Source organism: Sarcophilus harrisii, chromosome 3, assembly GCF_902635505.1.
Source record: "Sarcophilus harrisii chromosome 3, mSarHar1.11, whole genome shotgun sequence".
Classification (NCBI taxonomy): domain Eukaryota; kingdom Metazoa; phylum Chordata; class Mammalia; order Dasyuromorphia; family Dasyuridae; genus Sarcophilus; species Sarcophilus harrisii.
In genome coordinates, this window is record NC_045428.1 from 66,558,042 (window position 1) to 66,582,867 (window position 24,826).

At 35.4% G+C, this 24,826-nt stretch overlaps 1 protein-coding gene across 1 annotated transcript in view; it reads left to right on the plus strand.

Moving 5' to 3' along the window:
• Positions 1-9,472, plus strand: part of MREG (melanoregulin) — a 64,189-nt gene extending 54,717 nt beyond the window's left edge. Inside the window, exons 3-5 of the mRNA XM_003766869.4 lie at positions 2,072-2,162; positions 3,892-4,055; positions 6,890-9,472. Coding sequence (XP_003766917.1) covers positions 2,072-2,162; positions 3,892-4,055; positions 6,890-7,024 — 390 coding nt within the window. The 3' untranslated portion in view covers positions 7,025-9,472. The remainder of the gene's footprint in view (positions 1-2,071; positions 2,163-3,891; positions 4,056-6,889) is intronic.
• The last annotated feature ends 15,354 nt before the right edge of the window (positions 9,473-24,826 follow it).

Below are 24,826 nucleotides of genomic sequence, written 5' to 3' on the forward strand. Positions count from 1 at the left end.
ACTTGATTCTTTCTTTAGTTCTCTATATTTCTCATGGAGTTAAAACTTCTAACATAGCCATTTTGAGTTTTCTCTTCTGTCTTAGAGTTCTTTCTTCTGGTACCATTTTTCCCCCCTATTGTGTCTCATGTTTAGACATACCAATTTCTACAGAAGATAAGGGGATGGTTTTGTTCCATAATAGGAATGCTTTAAAAACATTTCTTTCATTGTTTAGGCTCAGGTTTTCAGGTATGTCATTTTGGGTTGCATCTTGAGCTTATTTGCTATTTGTATCCCATTTTCCTATTCTCTCCTATGGTTTTTGGTGAGTGTGGAATAATTTAAATAATTTCCTTTCCTTTATATTTCCTTCTGGTTGCCTACAGAATTAATTATTTGTTAATGTAATTAACAAATGATTGTGTCTTAGAATTTTGCAGTATAGAATTTTTTTTTTCATCTTTAAAGTACAACTAAAACCATCTGCCTCACATAATTGTAAGAGTCAAATAATATATTTATATGCATGTGAAAATAGACATTTATACATACACATGTAGCATTTGGAAAGCTTTAGGTATTTCATGAAGACAATGATGACAATAATAATAATACTCATTGTTATCTGATTCATCTCAGAAAATTTGATGGAATTTAATAGGAATAAGTCTGGGACAGGTCACTATCTTCCTATTTTATATTTCTCATAATGCATACTATTGCATGGGGGCTAAAGATGACTTCTTTTTTTCTGGTAATTGAATAAATAATATATTGGCACAATTATTTATTTCTGTGGTCCAAAGTCAGTATTTTTTCTAAGACATTATACCAGTACAAACTCATTGTGAATTCTTCCCTGTAAAATCTAATACCAAAGTTGGGGCCACAAATGTTAATCAGCACATGTGTTATGATAAAGCATTCAGGGATCCCTCTTTGCCACCTCTTTGTCACAGTCTGAGCCTATCTGAATTAGCCACAAAAATCTATAAGCAAGGAGCAAGGTCAGCCTTGAAATAGTAAACTAGCTTGAAGAACAAAGATCTTCATTGAAAGGAGTTTTCCATGAAATTGGAAGAGCCAAGTTGTCATGAGATTTGCTCCTTAAATAGATCGTTTAGAAGTATGTCCTTTTAGCCAGAACCACTGGAATGGGGTTTTATGGTGAATACACAGTGCCAACATCCTTGTTCTGTTAAGCTCTAGGAAACCAGGGAGGTATGAAAATAACCACTTATAATGTGACTCCCTTAGGGGCCTTGCAAAAACACTTTCCAGTAACAGGCCTTTTAAAAAGTACTTAGTTCTCAAATTCCCTTTGAAGAGAGTGGAAGGATTCAGATTTCAAAATTATGACCTACCAGGTGGCTTCCTGCATAAAATTGAACAGGAAGCCTGCAGAATCGGGCAATTCTGGATCCTTGTTGAGTGCCTGAGTTTGTCAAGAAAGTCAGAGTTAATTCCAGTAGGAGATGGGTTTGGTTTTTAGATCTGCTCTTGTCATGAGGTACCTACCACTAAAGTTCTACCTTGTTGCCTCTGCATGGAACTGAGGGCATGATCCAGGGTTCTTGAATGCTACACCAGGGGAACATAAGTTCTATTTGATTCCTACAAAGGTGGGAGGACTTTGCTTGCAGTCCAGATTGCATAGGATCGTCGGTTTAATGTTCTTTCTCCTTATTAGCTTAAAGTTGGCATCAAATCTCCATTGAGCCTACCTCTTCCCTATCTGGGAATTTTAGGGACACTCCTTCAGTTCCAATTCAGTGAAAGGTTTTATAAGTCTCATTTGCTACTATACAAATTCCTCAGGTAGGAAATAATCTAATGAGGGGAGTTTCTAGCTCAATGAATAAGCTTTCCATTTCCCCTGCAGTGGGAAGATAAGGCAGCCTTTTGGATGCTTCCTCATCAATGCTGACCAAGGCTCTGCCTTAGTAGGATTTGTTAGTAATGTGCTTCAACCTATGGCAATTGGTTTTTATAGAATAAGGAAGAGATAGATGGCTTACAAGTTACAAGCAAGGATAAGGGATGTTCTGGGAAATATAAGATGATGTTTTATTTTATGATTATCCTACAGGAATGGCAAAAACTCAACTACGATATCTACACTTTACGGAGAACTCGAAGAGAAGTGAGAAATAGATGGAAACGCATTTTGGAAGATTTAGGTAAAGTCTTACTATGAGGAGCTGTGATTATTTAAACAGGATTTTTTTTCCTACTGTGCATGCTTCCCCTCCCCCCCATTATTATATATTATTATAACAATGTGCATACATTCTATTATCTGAACACAAAGGTGTTCAAATAATAGAAAACCATTTTCCTCCACCTTTCTTTGATTTATTTATGTATTTTTTGTTTTGGTTAAAAGTGTCCCAGTAATAGAATGATTACTCTGTATGGATTATTTACTCACTTCTTCTGTTGTTCCCATTATCTTATAATTCATCATGTCTCAAATATATATACATACACACACACACACACACACACGTTGTTAGGTTCCATATTTTTATTCCACTAAGGTTATTAGCATGCATAGTGGGGTAGACTGCTGGACTGACAGTAAGGAAGGCATGAGTTGAAATATTGCTTTTTTTATTAATTTATTAGCTGCATGGACTTGGACAAGAAATCTAACCTCTGAGCCTCAATTTTCTCATCTGTAAGATGGGGATGATAATAGCATCTACTTTCCAGAGTTGTTGTGAGAATCAAATGAAATAACACAAAAGGTACTTTGCAAACCTTGCTATATACAAATGCTAACTTTGTCATCTTCCATGACTATCAAATAGAAAAAAAAATTTTGGTACCTTAAATGATGTATTTGTTAATAATGATAATAATAATGATGGTGTTTATATATTGCTTTCAAGTTTCCAAAACCACTTTTATTTTATATTGTTAACACAAATTGTTTATTTTAACCTCACAATAATCCTGGGAAGTAAATGTTTAATAGCATAAATAATTTTATCCCAATCAGTTGTGGATAGAGCATTGGGTTTGGAGTCAGCAATTCAAATCCAGCTTCAGACTCTTATTGGCTTTGTGACCCTGGGAAAAATTATATAACATCTGTCCCAGTTTTCTCATCTGTAAAATTAGGGGGTTGGATCCTGATGGCTTCCAAAGTTCCTTCTAACTCTTAATTTATGAAATTTCAAAGGGACAAGTCTTCCTTTTTGGAACCAGAAAAATGCTAGACCATGAATTACAACCTTTTAATATCATAGAGTTGAGTGATTCTTCTATATTCTTTTGGCCTTGGGGTTTTGCCTGCCTTATTAATTTGAGATACATATTAGAACTCCTGTTTTAAAATGTGAACACTCTTTTGGAGAACCATACAACTCATACTTTAGCATGAATTATTTTAATTAGGTTGTTAGGGAATGGTAACAATAGTTCACATTTATATAGTTCTCTAGGTGGTGAAGCAGCCACTACTCTGTTTTCTGCATTTTACAAAAGAAGAAACTAAGAATTAAAACTAAGTTTTAAATGCTTTACCAGAGTCGCACACAGCTAATGAGTAGAACAATTGAGGTTTGAACTGAGGTTTCCTAAGTCCAGGTCTAGTATTCCTTTCCACTGCAGTATGTGGGAGCTTAATTTGGGAGAGGAGGCTAGAAGGAAGAATATAGTTCACTGTTTGAGAGGGCAGGCTGAGGTGGCTTTGGGTGCCCAGAAAGAAGCATAGGGGAAGGAAAGGGAGAATGAATACCCAAAATTATGGAAGAGAGGCTGAAAGAAAATGGGAGAGGAATGCACCAAAGACAGATTTCACCCTCTTTGCCAACACATTCTAGTGAAAACGGTCATTCCCCTGCAAAGAAATAATTTCCTAGTCAAATCACTGCTTTATAATGGGGAATTTTTCTGTTCTAGGCTTTCAGAAGGAAGCAGATTCCTTGTTATCAGTGACTAAACTCAGCACCATCAGTGACTCTCAAAATACAAGAAAAGCACGGGAGATATTGTTAAAACTTGCTGAAGAGACAAATATTTTTCCAACAAATTGGGAGCTCTCAGAAAGATACCTCTTTGTGGTGGTAAGTGGATGACTTCTCTTTCTTAACCTAATATTACCTCGAACTCTACTTAGCACGTGAAAAAAACGATTTTGATATTTTTTTAGACCCAATAATATTTTTAGATTCTATTCAAAGTGACATGTGCCAGTGGAATCTCAGCACACATGATCTTTGGAAATCTGATAGTCAACAGATGGAGAAAAGGTGATGGACATAATAATGATTAAGTTGACTAGGTTTAAATTTTTGTCTTTAGAACCAGGCTTGGAGGCCTGTTGACTTCAATACCTCCCTTATTTCTGGCCTTGGCTATGTGTATTTGCCTATATGCCTTAATATTTGTATTAAATCAAGACTTGTTGAGAGATTACAACCCTTTCCACCAATTCTTCCACCTCAACTTAGACTTGGAGATAAATCTGGTTTTGGTTTCCTTTTGTTGGCCATAAACTTATAAAATAGTTCATTGCAGATAGATTTTTGTCCCCTGGGGTTTCCCTTTTGCCCCTTATAGAAACATTCTGAGATATTTCTGATAAGATTGTAATTGGGCAAATAATAGGGTATTTGATAGGACAGGGAGTTCAGCAATGGACCACAGGTCTTGGAATTTTAGAAGAATTGGGAAGGGGTTGTAGAGAGCACAGCATCATAGACCTATGACTTCCCTGACTAAAACACACCTTCCTGCTAATTATTTCCTATTTATCCTGTATACAGCTTGTTTGCATGTATTTGTTTGCTTGTTGTGTCTCCCATTAAACTGTGACTCCACTGAAGATTTTTACATTCGTTTGTATCTCCAAATACCTAGGTCTTTAAGTACACTTTTCATCACATCATAGGATCATAGAATTTTCAAGCAGTAAATAACTTTAAAAATCATTTCATCTTATCCACCTCTCCTCACTTTATAGATGAGGAAACTGAAACCCAGCAGTATAAAGGTTACACAGGTGGCAATTAGCAGGTCTAGCTGGAAGGAATCCTGCTTTGCTAAGTAATGAGTTGCCCATCCCAGGAGATATACAAGTAGAGGCTGAAGAACTAAATGTTGGGAATGTGTTTATAAAGCAGATCAGTCCAGTCTTATTTTCCAGATGGTTTATAGATGAGGAAACGGAGACCAGAAGATACTAAATGACTTCCAAGATGACACAGGTTTTAAGTGGTAGAATTGGGATTTGACTCCAGGTTTTGATCCCAGATTCAGCACTCCTTCCTCTACCTCATAATTAATATCTTTACAACATAGTCAACAAGTGATAAATCCTATTCCCAAAAGATAATGACAATGAGAGTTAACATTTATATAAGCTTTAAGGTCATGGGGAATTTTTTTCATTCATTATTCACCTCTCTTGATATTCATAAGGACTTATGAATTAGTCAGGGCATTTAGGAGTCAGGCAGTAATGGTCTTGGGGCCACTAAATCATAGAAGCTCAGAGCTGGCAGAGCCTCAGAGGGCAAACCTGTAAAATTTGATATCTAGATTTGAATTTCAGCTGTGAGGTTTTCCAAGGCTGATATTTGACAAATCACTTTATTTCCCTGGACCTCAGTTTTCTTGTATGTAAAATGGGAGGAAGACTAATAATATTTGCACTGCCTCCAGAGTTGTGAGGAAAATGTGTTTGTGAACCATAAAGCACTGTATATAGGTGAGCAACTGTCATCATTTTAATAATCAGATTTAATAAGTTTATATTTTGATTAAAAATTAAATTTAATATGTTTAATAAGTACTGGTTGCTTATCACTGATTGATAATCAATTTATTGTTAATCAATGGGACTAAAAAAAGAAAAGACACTTAAATAGGAAAGTAGGCTTCTGTTTTCTCCTTTGGGGAAAAAAAAGGAACTTGGGCTAAGTGATCTCTTAGGTCACATCTAGCCCTGATATTCTACTAACTATGAACATATCAATGGGATATATGTGCATACATGTGCACATGTTCCTGAAGGAACTCAATGCTTAGTAGGGAAAACGACATCCAATGTATGGATAAACTACATACAGGATAATCAACTAAGGAAAGTACTTAATAAAATTAAGAAGTGAAATGAGGCAATGAGGCAAGACCTAGTTTTATGGAGAGGGCTAGGATTATGGAGACAGAGGCTCATTGGTCAGATTGGAAGAGGGTTCATTGGTTTGTTGCTCATGCATTGTAGATGATAGCTTATTAAATTAAATCATAATTAATTATATTATATTATAATTATAATATTAAATTATAACAAATTAAATATAAAATTAAAGTGTTAATTATGCTGATTGATTGATTAAAGGTAAATGTTTAATATTTTAGTTTTTCCCATTACATGTAAAAACAATTTTTAATATTCATTTTTAAAAATTTTGAGTTCTCAATTAGCTCCTTCCCTCCTTTCCTTACTCTCCTTAAGAAGGCAGGTATTTTGATAAAAGTTTATACATATGTAATCATGCAAGACCATAGTCATGCAAGTCTGTGTTAGTCACACTATAAAGAAAGACACAAGCAAACAAAAAAAAATGAAAAATGATGATTTTTTTTTTAAGCTTTGATCTGCCTTCAGACTCCATCAATTCTTACTTTGGAGGTATATGATAGTTTTTATCTGGAATCCTTTGAAATTGTTTTGGATCATTATATTGCTGAGAATAGCTAAGCCATTCAGAGTCGATCATTGTACAGTGTTACCGTCATTGTGTCCAATGTTCTCTTGGTTCTGCTCGTTTCACTTTGTGTCAGTTCATGTAACAAATGGTGTCACCATCAAGCAGTTTCATTTGTGACTTTGAGAGCCTTTCCCCACTACCCTAAACAGCCCTACCTCATGTCTCTCTTTTTGCTTTAACAGGATCGTCTCATTATTCTTGATGCTGCAGAAGAATTTTTTAAAATGGCCAGCCTCATTTATCCCAAAAAACCTGGACTGACCTACTTGGCCGATGGCCATAAGGAATCACCTTACCTTCCGTTTCCAAGCCCCTAAAGAGATGAACCTGGAACAGAACTTGAATTTTTCCCTGGGGAATCAGGGCAACCAGCCAAAGTACCATGGATTTTCTTTGGAGAATTACAAGTAGGAAGGAGACAAAGGGAGAGAATTAGAAAAATGTCTGTGGTATGATTAATTCATTTATCTGTGTGCAGAAGGATGTGGAACCCTGCTCAGCTCTAAGGAAAAACTAAAACTAGCCCTAGTATGGATCTTGTTCTAGGAGATATTACAAGGAGGATTGTAATCCTTAGTTAGGGGACTCACTTTATGTGTTTAAATCATCAGGGAGACTTCATAGTCTCAGTTCTTCCTTTGGAGAACTTCAGACTCTGCTGATTTCCATAAAAGGAAAATTCAGTAATTCAATAAATTAAAAATAAATGCCTCCATATGCAAAGTACAGTCTTAGGCACTGATAGAGACAAAGATGAATAATACTTGGGTTCTGCTCTCAGATAGCTCACAGTCTAGTGGGGAATGGGGCAACAGACCAAGTAAATGAATCTTAGTTGATAGGAAGCTGCTGGTTATCCCATGGCAGGATGAACTATTTTCAAATAGTGTACAATAAAATCTGCTGAACCCAACAACAAATCTAAACCTAATGTGGTTTAATTTTTCTTTGATCATTCAGAAAACATTCCTCATGGTGCCTCAGGACTATAACTAGTTAACATTACTTTTTATGCAAAAAGGATGTTGGGCCAGTTATTAGAAATAATATATATTATATAATATATATTATGTATAGAAATCCTGGTTTGGAAACAGATTTCTAAAGTGAGGTTAGTCCAAAAGTGCTGGAGGAGTGCTGGAGATACTCAAATAGTTAGGGAGTGTGTAAAGGGGATTACTTTTTAGGTAGGAGCAGGAATATATTAACTTTGAGGTTCCTTCCAATTATGATCTTCTATCCTTCCCAGTTACTAGGTTGCTAGAAAGCTTGAGTATACTGTTAGAGAGATGAAAAATCTGGCCCTTCCTTATATGTGAATACAGAAAGAACAATTTCTTGAATCTAATGATATCAGATTACCTCATTCTCCCCATTATCTATAAAAGTCAGAAAGATAACTAATGAAAAGCCTTTTATAAAACCAGATTTAATCATTTTGTTTCATGTCCAATAGAATGTAAGCCCCAAGAAAGCAAATATGTATTTTTTTTGTCTAGCAGAAACCGTATCAGAGGTGCTTAATAAATCATCTTGAATTGTTGCCATCTGTCAACTGAAATAGATTAATGTTGGGTTTTGTTTTGCTTTTTTATGCGTTGCCCATATTCTTTCATTTCTTTCTTAGCAGTGATGCTTAATAGACAATGATTGTCCCCTAAGGAAGAGGCAAAGTACTTTTGTTTACTTGCATGGGCTGCCCTTGACCTGGGAGTCTGCAGCCTAACTGCCATGGCTATGTCTGAGACCTTGTTTTGTCTTCTGTTTTGAAGGGATGCTCAATGCAATAACACAGTCTGGCAAATCCTTTTCAATCACCAACATTTAAAATGCTCCTTAGATAACTGAGAAATGAGCCTTGAAATCTGATTGCCCAGTTTGCTTACATAAGTGAGCCCCTTACATTGACTCCCTTTTAAATAAGAGCATTTTATTTTAAAAGTTTTAAAAGTATCTGGGATTTATTAACTGATTACTGTGTAAAACTGTAGCGCTTGTAATTTTTTTATTTTAAATTCAACTTCCACATAGTTGACCCCAGTTTAAACTATGCTGCCTGTTTAGTTTCTCCAAGAGATTGTGTCTTGATTATTTTTTTTTTACTCTAGCTTTCTCTTTTGTCAATTCAATGCATTTTGTAGAAGAAATTAAGACTATTGCTGTATGACCCACTGAAATGATATATCAGTTAAATATAACTGATTCAATAAGCAGCAAAATAGAAGACTTGCTTCTTTAAGAACTCAACTTAGATATATTTCTAAAGGCAACTTTCTCATCATGTCTCTGTGTTATTCCAACATAGGCTTGCTTATGTGGGGAAGGAAAAAAAGACTTTGAAAAGGAAATTGTTTTTATCTCAGTCCTTGATTTTCTCTTTTATGCTTTCTGTCTTTTTGTTTTCTGAATAGAGGAGATTGGTTGCATTTATGGAAAACATAAGGCTTTTAAGTAACTATTCTTTTACTTATGGTAATGAAATGCAACTCTGATTATAAAAACATACTAAATTATACAATTGTTTTTTCTCGAAGATGCTAATGGGTTTTTATATATGTACCTCTCATTTATTTTCATGATATTTCTGTGGAATACACAACAGCAGAGAATATATATCAATCTCTTTTCCTTTTCCATTGTATTCTGTAATTTTTAGATATAGACATAGAGATATAGAGCGAGTCATAACTTGCCATTATTTTTGTACCTGGAGCAAGCAATACAAAATATACACAAGGCCAGTAGCACAAAATGCTTCAAATCAGCTTCTTCAGAAAAATTTATATGTTTTTTTCTCAATAGTATTCTATTTTTCCAAACACATATAAAGATAGTTTTCCACATTCATTTTTTATAAGATTTTGTGTTCCAAATCCCTCTCCCCCCCAACTTCTCCCCTACAGCAAGGGGATATAGGTTAAACATATACAATTCTTTTTAATATATTTCCATACTTGTTATGTTGTATAAGAAAAATCAGGGGGAAAAACCACAAGAAAAAAACGAGCAAACAGAAAACAGTGAAAATAGTATGCTTTCATCCACATTCAGTCTCCATAACACTCTCTGGCTGCAGATGGCATTTTCCATTCCAAGTCTCTTGGAGTAGACATTCATTTATGACGTAGAGGCAGGGAGGACAGAATAGGGAGTCCAGGATACTGCAAGACTGCTATGGAGTGGAAGGGTATGTGTGTGTATTTAGGGAAGGAGAGTAGAGCTTTTCAAGAGAAGCTCACCTGGAGTTTGGGAAAGAAGAAAGAAAATATGTCATGTATGTTTTAACCAATCATTCATGCTATCTAGGGAATAAGTTCAATTATTTCTACCTGCTGACAGATATTAAGGGTAAGTATTTAATAAATTTCAATGCCCTAGACCATATTTCCAGTCACTCCACTCTACAAAACAGTCCTAATTGTTTGACCCAGCATCTTCTGTCCTTACTAGAATCACTTTAGTGATACAGAAGTAAAAAAAAGTACAAAACAAACAAAAAAACATTCCACGAAGGACACTTCCATCATTAACCAAGGGCCAGAACTGGAATTCAGTAGAGGCTCATTGGCAATACTGATGCAGCTGCTCCATAAGCCAGATGTTCCCATGTAGCTCAATAAGGTCCAAATGTAGTCACTGTCAAGGAAAGAAAAGAGAATAGCATGACTTTTTTAATGTTTTTTCAGCTTCATGTGTAATCTAATGACTGACTGATATTAAGACCTATCCTGCCGGATGCTTGGAAGTACAAGACTGTAGCCAGAGCCATACAAAGGAAATTTTGTACTTGTTTTTTTGTTTGTTTTGTACTTTTTTTTACTTCTGTATCACTAAAGTGATTCTAGTAATGATAAAAGATGCTGGGTCAAACAATTAGGACTGTTGAGACTCAAATGAAATATTGTATATAAAAGCATTTTTTAAACCTGAAGTCACTATGTAAATGCCAGATGTTGTCATCACTGTTTATTGTCATCATCATTATCTTCATCATCATCATCATCATTACCATCACCACAAAATCATCCTCAATCAGACTCTAATCCTTAGGTTTCTAGTCTGATGATGACATTATCACTTTAGTATTTTCCTGCACTCCTGCTGAGCTCAAGCAATGTTTATATTACAAAAAAAGAATGTACAGATAAATGTTTAATAACCAGGATCTCTGGGTGTTTGTGTAGTGGGAATTGTATGGGAGCTCTTACACACACACACACACACACACACACACTCTCTCTCTCTCTCTCTCTCTCTCTCTCTCTCTCTCTCTCAAGTTGTTTAAACAAATTTATTAATAGTTTCTAAGCCTAGATAATAAAACCTCCCAGTAATTCAAGCCTTGATTTGTAGTTGTTCCAGATTTTAAACACTCACAAAGAAAATTCAGTAATTTTTTTAGCATTTTTTTTTTTGCAAACTATAAGCGGATTAGAGCTAGTTCCAGCACACTCCACATGTATTTAAAGCAGACAGGATCAGCAGCTGTTGAATAGTGACCTCATCTTTACAAGGAGTATAAAAAGATAACAAGCACAATGGTCTAACTTTGGATGGCTGGGGAACAGTGACATCAAGAGACCAGCAGGACATATGACTAAAGGAATGAGCTGGTCTTTGTGAGGGAGCATTATATATGTCAGACCAAGCAACAAGCTGATGTTCTTCATCTAGAAAATAGGGATGATTATTTTTATATAATATATATCATAGAGTGACTGTGCAAAAAAAGAACCTTATAAACTCTTAAGGTGCTAATGAAAACTTTTTTATTTTTTAATTATATTATGATTGTGAACAGCAAACTTAAGCATTTTACTATATATATATGAATTCTAACAGTCATATCAGCACTTCCCTGTTTGTCTACATCTTTTTACTACTTTACTTTGTACTTTTCTGTGTATTCAAAAAATGATTTCACTGATGCTTTTTTCTTTTCTTTTTGGAGTATCATTACTTTAACATGAAGACCTTTCCTCTTTTATCTATGATTTCTAGTCTGTGGCAGACTTAACACAGTCAGGCCTCCTGGTACTTTTAACTAAACTGACAAACATATCACTGTTTAGTCAGTTATTAACAGTGGTAAAAGAAGTAGCTGAATAGATGTATGTATGTATTGGATAGATAGAGTAGAGCATTAAATATTTAGTGCAGGCACTGTGCAGCTCATGGAAATATGAAAAGAGCATAATACACACACACACAACCCAAGATAGTCCACAACTTTAAGGAACTTATATTGTGATAGGGGAAGACTCAACATAAAAGGGAGCTGGAAAAGTTAGGGAACAATATAGTCACAAAAGGAGAAGACAGCTGGAAGGCTGGTACAAGAAGCTGCAGAGTTAAACTGGGAGTGAAGTTAGCAGCATGACTAGTGAGTCTTCTCTTTCTCTTTTTTTTTTTTTTTTTTTTTTTTTTTTTTTTTTTTTTTTTTTTTTTTTTGGGCTGAGGCAATTGGAGTTAAGTGACTTGCTCAGGATCACACAGCTAGAAAGTGTTAAGTGTCTGAGATCAGATTTGAACTCGGGTCCTCCTGACTTCAGGGCTGATGCTCTATCACCTCTAGCACCTCTAGCACCACCTAGCTGCTCCCGACTAGTGAGTCTTTAAGAAATGGTGATCTCAGCCAAGGATTCATCAATTGGGAAAGATCATTCTGAGATAGTAACTGGGCAAAGGAGTAGGTGAAGTAGAGCAATCTAGAGAGTGAATTATGATGGGAATGAGTTGAGCAGCATGTGTTTTGGGGGGATACCAGAAATATTACTCTTTTATTCCAACTTCAGCAGACTGCCTTGGCACCTGAGATTCTACAAGTAAACTTTAAATTGTTGGATAAAGATATTCACTTCTATTAGACTGTGATGAATATACAAAATATCACTGGGTTAATACACTGACAACTGGGCAGAAATGAGCAAATCATAGATTCTGAGTTAGAAGAGACCTTGGAGGTCATGGAATCTAGTTCATTCATGGACAAGAATCCTCTCTACAGTATATCTGATAAGTGAGCATTAAACTTTTGCTTGAAGTATATTTCTCAGGGCAACTAGATGGCCCAGTGCACAGAGAACCAATCCTGAAGTCGGGAGGAGCCCAGTTCATATTCGGCCTCAGGCATTTAATACTAGCTGTGTGACTCTGGGTAAGTCATTTAACCCTAATTGCCTCCCTCTCCTCCCTCCCCCCCAAATACTTCTAAGGTATGAACCTATGATTACCTGAGAAAACCCATTCTATTTTAGAAGAACTAATGTTAAGAAAATTTTACTTAATATAAACTGAAATTTTCCCTTTTACATCCACTAACCATTATTTCTAGATGCAGACATTGAGAGTTTGATGGGATCTTCGAAATCATCAAATTCAAAACCTCTATTTTAAAGATGAAGAGACAGAAAACAGTTAAGTGATTTACTGAAGCTCACACAACTAGGAAGTAAGTTGTTATTTGAACATTTCCTGGCTCACATACGCTATCTGCTATAATACACTGTTCTCGACAGCAAAAAGAACCAGTTTAATTTTTCTCTTTGACACCTTTAAGTTCTTAAAGACAGCTGTCGTGATTAATTTATATTGATCTTACACAAACCACAAAATCCTTCAGATAGTTTTTATCTCTAGCCATTTCTTTCCCATCTTATATTTGTGATATTTATCCCTCTTCAATTACATCTAGCTTTCTGACCCTGGATAAATCACTCAAACTGAAAGTATGCTAAGGCAATTTTTTGAGTTGCTGAGAAGATGCTGATGTACGCTAGTGGAGGAAGTTTCCTTACCTGGAAGTTCCCTGTATCCCAAAGTATAGGTCCAATACCTGGCCCTATTCTTAAATTTCATTTTAGTTGATATAGAACTTGGAGTCTTGGTGGATCCTGACTGTTACCCAGTGTGTAAGTTATCCTTTCCCCGATATGTGTCATCTGAAATTTTATTCAATTTAAAGAATGCTTATTCAGCATTCTTTAATTCAAATCATTTATACAAATGTTAATAGTACAAGTCCTAGATCCCTGGGAGCACTTCACTTAAGACTTTGAAAGCAAGTTACTAATGAATACTCTTTGGGCCTATTTTGTAGCGAGCCAGGAAGGTACTCTTTCCTTCTGCATACTGTTTTCATATTATTGAAGCTTTCTTAAATATTGCATCTTCAATTGCAAATCATAAATTGATATTTTAAGATTACCCAACCTCTGGAGATCCAGGTATTTTCATCTCAACCAAAATGCAAGTCTTTCAACAGTACATGAATGCCCCGACTTTCCCCAATCCCTTCAATATTGACTGTTCACTATTTAAAATTTTTTTTTATCATTTTGTGTGTAATGAATTGAATTTGCATAGTTAAATTATTTCAATTCACACTTCTTTCTCTATTAGTCATTTAGAACTGAACTTCCACAAAATCACAAATCTTCAGAGTTGGAAGAGGTCTTGGGGCAAATAAAAATACAAATAATTCTAGAAAAAATATCTAGGTGGTAATCTCTAGGGGTGGTAACTCTTGGGAGTACTTCATTTGTAGAATTCTCCAAAGTGCTGCTACATAATATATACTACATATCATTATTGTTATGCAAAACAGATTTTATGAACATTCATTGTATCCTGTATTTTATTCTAAGACACACTATGATTGGTATGTTTCTAGGTACCTACTATTCAGATTGCTATCATGTTCTTTGTTTATAGAATACTGGTTGAGCTGGACAAACTTGTAGAGGACCTTTTAAGACTGCAGACTTGGAAGTGAAAGGGAACTTAAAGGTCCTTTAGTCTTCAACCCTCTCATTTTACAAAAGAGGAAAGAGATTGAGATAGGTCATCTCTTTGAAAAGCAAAATAATACTTTTAAACACTGAAAAAAGTAATTACACATTTCTTTGAATTCAAATAAAGATTTTCATCTATTTTAATATCACTTCATTTTGTCTTTATAATTCTCTTGCCAATTAATCTGCAATATATATTAAATATATGTTTTTAGACTAATTAGATCTTAAACAAGTAAAATGTGGGTAAAGTGTGACCTATATAGTATTTAGGACCAAGTAAAATGTGGGTAAAGTGTGACCTATATAGTATTAAGGACCAATATAGTATTTAATGAAACTCGATTCAAACTATCACAAAAAAAGTTTCTTTGGTGACTCAATGTGTCACAAAAGAGAAGATTTAGGATCCTTAAAAACTAGGTCCAAGGAGTGCAAACTCTGACAGATTCTACATAATTGGGCAGCCTTTGAGAATGGCTCAGACATGAACTTTGGTATTCAAGGATGAACCTAGGAAAGCATGAAGAAGCTTGGAAAGTTGACTGCTAGGTGACAAACATTTTTTGAGACTCTTGAAATGGACAAAAAATACAAAACAACTCCCAATCCATGATGATCCTTTTTGAATTCTCCTATGATGGTAATAGAATGGTGGGAAAAGAGTAAGAAAGTTCTAGGACTTATAAAGTTCTTTACCCTTCCCATAAATTCCAATGTAATTGTTGTTAATCTCATAGGATCTTTTAGTTGTTCCATGATTTCTGACTTGACACATCACTGGAGGGATTGAATCATAGACATATTGACATTCTATAAATAAAACTGCAAAACATTTCAGCTCAATGGAAGCATAACTCCTGGGTTTTCCACATAAAAATAAAGAAGTTTATATAGCTGGTTTCATTATTTATTAGTGAGGCAGTCTGATGCAGGGGAAATGACACTGCCTTAGATGACAGAAGACATGAATTCAAATCCTGTCTCCCCTATCGGAAAGGGCAAATTGCCATGTTCCGATATCTGAAAGGTGAAGAATTATGTGAAATAGCTGATAGAATCCTCCCAAATGAAATGAACCTATAGATAGATAATGGTTTCAATATAAAGATGATTATAGACAAGGAGAGCAAAAAAAATTGTTGGAAAATAATGATAAAAATGAAAGAATATTATTCTAGACTAGCCAATAGCAACATGCCTGTGCAACATGGATGCTGCTTTTTTTTTTTTTTTTTTTTTTGAAAAGAATTGCAAAGAAATCAATTCAACAAAGACTAAGAAAACTTTTACCTGATGCAGGTACAATCTTCTCTGATTCAGTTGAGTCACTTTGGGCAAGTTACTTAATGTAGCTGAGGCCCTATTTCCTTATCCATAAAGTGAAGTTTGCAATGCTTACATTATTAGGTTGTTGTAGGAAAATACTTAGCAAGCTACAAAGTACTATATAATTCATTGTCATGATACTTTAGTCATATATCCAATCAATTATATATTGCAGTAGTCTGATATAGTGCTGAGAGCACTGGATTTGAAGTTAGAAAACTTGGATTTGAATCCCAGTTTTGGTCTTCCCTACCTTTGTAGCTTTAATTCAGCTTCATAACTGTAAATGAGTAGTTTGGATCATTTGATCCCTGGGATCCAACAGCTTCAAAATGTGAAAAATAGACAAAAGCAAAGACATTGTCTCAATTATTTTAAGAAGCCTAAAGAATAAAGCCAAATTACTATAATGAAGAAAATTTTAAAAACATAGAAATCACTCTTCTTTTGCCAAGTAAAAAAATGAGGGAGCTAAGGACAGCATTGCTCGTTTGAACAAAGTTACAGAGAAGAATAACAGAAGACTGAGTAATTCTGCACCACAAAAACAGCTTGAAAAGAAAATGAGCCCACAAAAAACTGCAGTGTGAAATCCAACTAAAATCATCCCAATAATACCTTTTTTTTTAATAAAAAATGAAATTAGACTTTAGATGAGATGGAATAGATTTTCTAATATTTTTATTCTCATTTATGATAATTTTGAAACTCACCTTTCTAGTCTGTTATCCCAGTATTGTATTCAGTATACTGTGAGAGGACAAGGTAATGATATTTAACAATTTGAATTCAGAAACCGTACCTAGATCTAATCAAATATAAATAAAAGGAATCTGTCCTAGAGATGATATGATTTTAAAGATTCTTTTTTTCCTAGTTCATAATAGAAATTTGGGGACTTGGCAGGGTTGGTTTTACAAAAGAATTTAGCAGATTAGTAGTACTTGAGTCTGTAGTATAAAGGATTTTAACTCACTTATGGAAAATACCAAAATTTAGATTTTGTTTTTGGTCAGATTTTTAAAGTTATTTAAATAATATTTTTTCCCCTAGCTGCAGGTAAAGACAATTTTAAACATCCATTTAAAGATTTGAGTTCCAAATTTTTTCCATCTGCCCCCTCCCTGAGACAATAAGCAATTTGATATAGGTTATACATATTCAATCATGCAAAACATATTACTATATTAGTCATGTGAAAAAAGACATAGGCCCGAAGGGGGAAAAAAAGTTATGAAAAAATGCCGAAAATGAAAAATGGTGTTTTTTAATCTATATTCAGAAACTTCAGTTTTTCTCTGAAGGTGGATAGCATTTTCATCATGAGAGAATAAAAATATTAGATTACTATATTGCCAAGAACAGCTAAATTATTCACAATTAATTATCTTACAATAATATTGCTGTTATTATACAATGTTCTCCTAGTTCTGTTCATTCCACTTTGTATCGGTTCATGTAAGTCTCAAATTCTAACTTGAAACCCAGAGAACTGGGGCTCAGTTAATCAAGAATACAACTAGGTAAGTCACCAGGAAGCTTAAGGGAATAGCAGCAGTAGCAGGAGGAAAGAGGCCAAATGGTTCTATGAGAAGCTACCCTTTGAATTCAGCCCATTCAGGTTGTCCCAATCTTTCTTCACTTTTTTCAGTCAAGTTCTTTTGCCACCTCCACACTAGGGGAGCTTGATAATATGGGTAAAGGTTATGGGTGTTATAGGGAGGGAGGAAGTTCTTGCTCATGCATATCTGAATGATTTTCCATCTGTAATGTCAAATACAGAGATAGACTTGGGGATCATCCAATAGTCCAAATTAATGTGGGACATGAAGTTTCAAAAAAAGAATGGAAATTGAAGACGGAATATTATGAGGTTCGAAGAGGAGTTAGATCCATAATAGAGATAGCTTGCTATAAAATATTTGGCCAGGTAGCTTTCTCAGTGTTCCCTCTTTAATCAAATTGGCAAACTATGGATTTAATTTCTTGCTAATTAAATTGAACTCCATTAGCAAAAACACAGTTTACAGATTAAGGGTCTATTAAATAACACAAAGTTAGGAATTTCTTTCCAAAAGGATTTTGAAGACATTAGTATTTGGCTCACATCCCATCTGGACAGGACAGGGAGTAGGGAACGAATAATGACTTGAGATTCCATTCATCATCGTATTCCATGATTTCTTATATCCTTATGAACAAGACATTCCATGCCATTTTCTTTTAACCTACCATGAGAAGTGTTCATACTATAGTGACTCTAGCCAAGAAACCTCAAAGGTATTCCTTTCTATTTTGAGGGCCTTACACATCAGCCAAAGTTTATCTGCTGTTGTAATCTCAGTAAAACACTAGAGGTCACTGTTGACTCATGCTGAATTCTGGCTGGATTCAGTCTTATTTTTTTTTTCCATTTGAAAGCAGGAATAATTCCAAAGGCCTGAGTCAGTACACAATATTCTATTGATTTCTTCCTCTACCTCCCATTGGTGATTGATTTGGAGAGTCTGTTTTGATAAACACTTTTCTTCTTCCGAAGAATATCTGCTGTTTGGCAGGAGGAGAGAAGAAGGGTCTTCAATGCTTCCCTTGGGGGGGGGGGGGGGACACACCCTGCATTCTCCATCTATTCTTTAACAAAACAATGACCAAAACCCCTTTTCCCTTCTGTTATCCTGACAGTTTCTTTTACAATAGATGTGGTTTTATCTTTGGGGGGGGGGGGGACCAGAAATCCTATTTATTCCTCAAGCTATTTTTTTCAGTTATTTTGCAAAACAAATTTTTAAAAAATTTCCAATTAATGCTGAAATCAGCTACATATTTGGTCCACTATTGTGTGAATATTTTAATACTTGTAGATTACCTCAATAACAAAGTATAATAATTTAAGTGGCTTCATTTTTCATCAATGATTACCTTTATAGGTAGACTAAAAAGAATGGTGCAGTTAGATAACCAGATTTCATATTTCTGTTTTATTATTTACTATGATTAATCTCTTTACTATTATATTATTTACTATTTGGGTAAATCTCTTCCCTCTCTGGGTTTCACCTTCCTCATCTTTCAAGTGAGAAGTTTATATTAGAAGGATCTTTAAGGTCTTTCCCAGTTCTAAATTAATTCGATGACTTCACAATGAGACTTTGGGTCTTTGAACGGCCACAAAGTTATTTTCATAGTCTCCCAATTCTCCCTGAATTAAAAGCCTAATTTTTTTTTGGCACTAATAGTCTTCCAGGGATGTTATTTGGCTGTAGGTCATAGAAGACTATACTCTCCAAAAAGCCGAAGTTGAGAAGAACCCAAAAGGCATGGTAGATATGAGCAGATCATAAACCATGACAAATAAGGTATTTGGCAGGAAAATTGGTATAAAAGATATTGTCAAAGAAATTTATGCTTAAGAGACAAGATGGGCCAGTCACATAGCAAAAGCCAGAAATATTCAATTGATATCTTACATGATCCTTTTTAAAAATCTATGCCAAGAGAATGTAAGTAAGCCTTCTGGCACATTGGATGAATCTTTTCTTACAAACCTATGGGAGGATAAAGACAAGAACTGTATGGAATGAGTAGATATGGCCGGGCTGTCATATGCATCAATGGCGGACGATCACTGGAGAGTAATTCCTACATGGGTGAGATCAGAGGCTCATTGGAGTAATAACCAAGTATTGGAATATAAGCGTGGATTCACTTCGTACTCATTACTCTATCAAAATATATAATACTCATAATTACTATATTATAAAATTGGCAACATTTTTATTTATGTTTCTGTAAATTTAGGATCACAGATTTATTCTCAAATGGTTAATTCCACCATTTTAAAGTGAGAAAACTTAGGTCCTTAGGAATTAAGTCAGTGGTCTAACCTCACAATGCAGGACTACAATCAAATGGAATGAGTGCCTGTTTAAAATAAAGCAAGTGTGATAGCCAATACTTATCTCATAGTTTCTGGAAGAAAATATGTTCCAGGTTTTAGAAATTTGACTTTCAAATGAATTTTGAAAGTCCATTTCTAAGTTGGGGACACTTTGTATTTATAATGGAGTATTTCCAACTTTGGTGTTTTTGCTTCTTTTTCTAATTGACATGTCTTTCCATTAGATGGGAACTAATTACGTCCTTTTCCACCCCATTCTTTTGAATATGCTAAAAGAATGGATTCTTTTAGATTTATGAGACAGTGACTCAGGATTTGTCTACTCAATCAATTTAGAATGAGGATGAGGCTCCCATTCTGCTTTGGAGTACAATCTAAAAGCAGGGCTACCATAGCATTCATTTAAATATGTTCTTTTCCCATTCTACCTATATCTTATTTCCAGAAATGTAACTAGGGTGGGACAGCTAGGGCTTTGGCTTCAGTCCTGAAATTTAAAGGGTAAGTGACAGCACTCCTTCAGTAGGTGGAATCAACATAAGAGATCTTGTTTAGTAAGAATAATTAGTCAAAGTGGGTGAGGGGATAGCTCTACAATATGACACAATACCAGAAGGTTTTCTTCATTCCTCTGGTAGCTACCTTCAAATGTCTTAGATTTATTCTGGGCCCCTTTCTTATTGGGTTGTCGTCTACTATGGGCCTTAAACCCTCCCCTCCAATTGGCTTTGTCTTAAAAGATTGATATAAATGCCCTTTTGGGGGAGGGGGTCTGCTTGCTTGGGATGAAGGGAAGTGGAGGGTACATTTTATGTTGGGCACTAGAATTGCTAGTTGTAGTGCTGCTTATTTTCTTCAGCAGAGAAAGCTCTTACTAGAATAACTGTTTTCTCTGCATTATACACAACTTTGGCACTCCCTGAATGACAGATGATAATACAGGAGATTCTCATTTCATGGCCATAAATTCAGCCATCTCTATACTCTGGGCATCAGTTAAGTATAGTCCTAGGAAGCTACTGATATCATTCATTCTGTTAGCCAGAACGAGCTATTGCCAGCTACTTCTATACATCCACAGCAAATGATAATTGATATTCCTAATATGATTCTGAGGCATGGCAGGTTTCTGAAGTGCCTCGTGAATCACTGAGGGGAGATTGGGCTCCACACAGTTTTAGTGGTAAGTAAATTTTAAGGAATGCTCATTTAAAGCACAGGTAATTGAGTAGTAAGATGCCTGTACTAGGAGTCAGGAGGGCTGAACTCTAATTCAAGCTTTGCCCCTAACTTGCTATGTGATCTGGAAAAGATCATATAATTTCTCTGGATCTCAGCTTGCTCATCTGCAACATGAGAAGGAATATCAGTGTTCTCCAGTCTGTAATCTGTATCAAATTTTCACCAATCACTCAACTTTTACTATCAAGGATTCTGACTTAATGGATCTGGGCTCTTGTTGCTCCCGGCATTCGCTCCAACAATACAGATTGCAACCCATTCTGTGACACTTTTCCAAGTGTTTAAAGTATTCCATAGGAAGTCTACCTAATGTTCTGTAGGCCTTTTGACCTTTCTCCTGACACTGAAATGATACCACTAGAGTACTTTGGTATCCACTTAGGGATCCCTCACTTTTGTCTCATAATTAGCCAATCTATATATCATTCTTTCATGACATCTTTTGCTCTTATTCTTCCTTGAAATACCTTCCTCATTATATATTATATTTTGTTCCTACCCATCAAAATACCTTTCCCAAAGAGGAGAGTCTGGAACATCTCATTGTTCACCGAGAAATTCTTCTTCAACTTTCTTACATATTTCTAAATTGTTTCTTAGAATGATTGGATGACTCTATAGCTCAACCAACAATAAATATTATCATGCCTCTATTCCCACAACCCTTCCCACATTGCTCTATTTTGATTATCTTTGCCAGTGTTTAGATTGGGAGGCAAAACTTCAGAGGTATTTCAATGTGAATTTCTGTGATTACTAGTGATATGGAACATTTTCATAGGATTATTCTCTCATTACCTACTTATTGGGAGCATGACCATATCTTTCACTTCATTATAACTTCCACAACACTTCAGACTGGCCTTGTACTTAGCATGCCTTCAGTAATTGTTGGTTGATATTATAACTGATTTGTTTGCTAGCTGGTAGTTGTATGGTCTCATCAGATGACTTTTCTGTGGGAAGTCTACCCCCATGTCTATTGCAGCATCTTTGGGACCTTAGTTTGGCCATACTGGTATATTCTTCTCACCAGTCTGGGTCACCCCTCCCTACCAAGGAGACCGCTTAGCTGGAGCTTTTGCCCATGCGTGAAGAGGGCAAAAAGCACACTATATTTCCAAGGTGATTCATGATTTTTCCTTTCAAGCAGGAGAATTAAAAGCAAGGAATAAAAGATAGACAACTCAATTACTGTGCTTTAAAAAAAAAAAATTAGAAAAAGAACAAAACCAAAACCAAAACTAAGAGGCCATTTAATGGGAAAGTATATCCTCTCTGGAAAGGTATAGTTAAGACTCATTCAGGCTGCAAAGACAGGGAGAGGCTGAAATTTGCACTGCTGCAGGGACTGAGGAGGTCCAAGATCCACTGAAATAGTAAGTATTATTCTTTTTAATGACAAGCACAGAAGAAAGCATTGACTGTGAAATCAGGAGACCCACATTCAAATCTCTTTCTTATTTCTTATTTTAATTTCTCCTAAGATTCTTATATAAGAATTCTAATTCTTATTCTAATTTCTTATCTGAAAAATGAGGGGATTAGATTGGATGACCTCTGAAGTTCTAGATTCAGAATCTCTAATCCTACATTTTTGTCTTTTGCTAACTCTCCTAAACAGAGACACTTGGAAATGTTCATCATCCCCTTGAGATCAGGGACTGGCTTTTCTGCAACCTTTGTCTGATTCTAAATACCTCCTATAGAACAGCATAGCCTGTTGGCAGGTATCTATTCATTAAATGCTGCTGACTCACGGGCTGAATAGCCTTTGGAATTTTCCCCTCTATGGCTGCATTCATTTAAAAGGCCTGCAGATTCGGGAATTATTATCTGTGCTCTCAACTGTTTACTAATGTGGCAGCTATAGTGATTTGTGCTTTAATATTTTTCAAAGTTCATTTCCTTATGAGCATAATTCTCAAATTGCTTATGTTGGCTCTATGTGACAGATGTGAGTGTCCCAGAGACTCAGAGCCAAAGCCAGAAGATGGCAGTAGAGGTACATTCATGTGCTCCCCTAACAAATAAAAGACTGATATTTTGTGGCTGGATATTTGTGACTTTGTTTCATTAATTTTGTTATTGTAATTGATCTTAGAACTGGCTTAGGGGTAATGGGAAATATGATGGACTTAGTGATGGGAGAACCAGGTTCAAATTCAAGTCTGGACTCCAATTGTTAGTGCCTTCCTCTCACTTTACTTCCCATATGTTGTGTAGTTTTCCCTCAATAAAATGTTAAATACCTTGAGGGAAGAGACTGTTCCACTTTTGCCTTTGTGTTCCAAAGCACATAGTAGCTACTTCCTCAATGTTTATTGAATGAATAATCCTGATTTAACCTCTCTATCTCTCAGTCAACTCTAGATCACAACTTGGAGTCCCTAAGCTTTTTTTTTTAATACCTTTTGATAGCTGTATTTTAATATAATGTAATTTTAATATGATACTTTCCTTTATAATTCTATGTCATTCATGTTATGCATTTAAAAACACAATTCTGAGAAGGGTGTTCATAAACTTTAGTGTGCTAGAGGGGGTCCATGATTCACAAAAAAAAAGTTAAGCACCCCTCTTCTTGATCTCACCTACTAAATAATAAATGGTTTGCAGCCTACATTAACAGAGGCAGTTACCACACTGGGAGTTCCCTACAGGGATGAAATCACAATTCCTTTACCACTAGGATAGTAAAATTCGGATACAAGGCAATCTTTCACATAGTGAAACGTTGAAGGAATTCTCTTGAAAAAGCCAACCAGATTGCAAATTTCTTATAGGCAGCAAATTGTGTCTTATACATCTCCTGTATTCTACATGGTGTTTATCACAGTGCCGGGCACGTAGTAGGTACTCAAAGCACTTGCTAAATGCAGCATACTTCTGGAATTCAAGGATCAGAGACATACTTGAGCTAAAAAAGAAAGAAATCAGAGGATTAGTTTTTAAAAAGCACTTATCATCTTTGCCCCTTGCAGAGACACTCAGGTTGAGCAGAGTGATGGGAAAGAGAAATAAGGAAACCTTTCCCAGCTCAATGAATAAAAATTAAAGGCATTTTAAAGGATTTATTATATTATATTTATATAATTATATTATATTACATTATAATTTATTATAATTAATTATAAAGAAGATCGTGTGAAAAGAGAATTTACTGTCACTATTATGGATGTCACAATTTTTCTCATAACCTCCATGGAAAAAGAAATCTCTTTCCAGTTTCTTGTTTTCTTAAGGAGAGACCCTGGTTACTTACATACCGCAATTGCCACCTAACTCTTTCTCTTTTCTTTTTGACTATTGAGTAAGTAATGAATTTATATAGAGTTTTCTTTGGGGCATTGACCAAGAAAGGGAGCAGGACATTTATGGAGTCAGAGATACTTTGGAGAACATGTGTTGTAGAAATAGATCCAGACCACAGCAGTGAAAGGAAACCCAGGGATGATCTAGTCCAGCCCCCTCATTTTCTGGATGAGGCAATTGAACATACTTTTCACTTCCTCTCCAGGCATGTTCCAGTCTTTCCTAAAGGTCTGCTCAAGAACAGCTGGCCTATACAGTCAGTCCTATGGTGATCATGGAAAGTATGGGTAAAGAGGGGAAAGATGAGGACTTGTCCACTTCTGTGTAAACCACAAAAGGAGCCCTTCTGGTTGAATTACATCTCTTCTCTTTTCACAAGACAGGTACAAAATGGAAAGGGTAGAATCAGTGAAATTGTGGTTTATTTTTTTTTTTAATCCTAAAGGGAACTTCATCAGTACTTATGACTTCATCTGTGTGGGAAACTCCACTCCCACCAATCCCTCTTCCCTCTTTCAATACAGATGGACAACTTGTTAGTA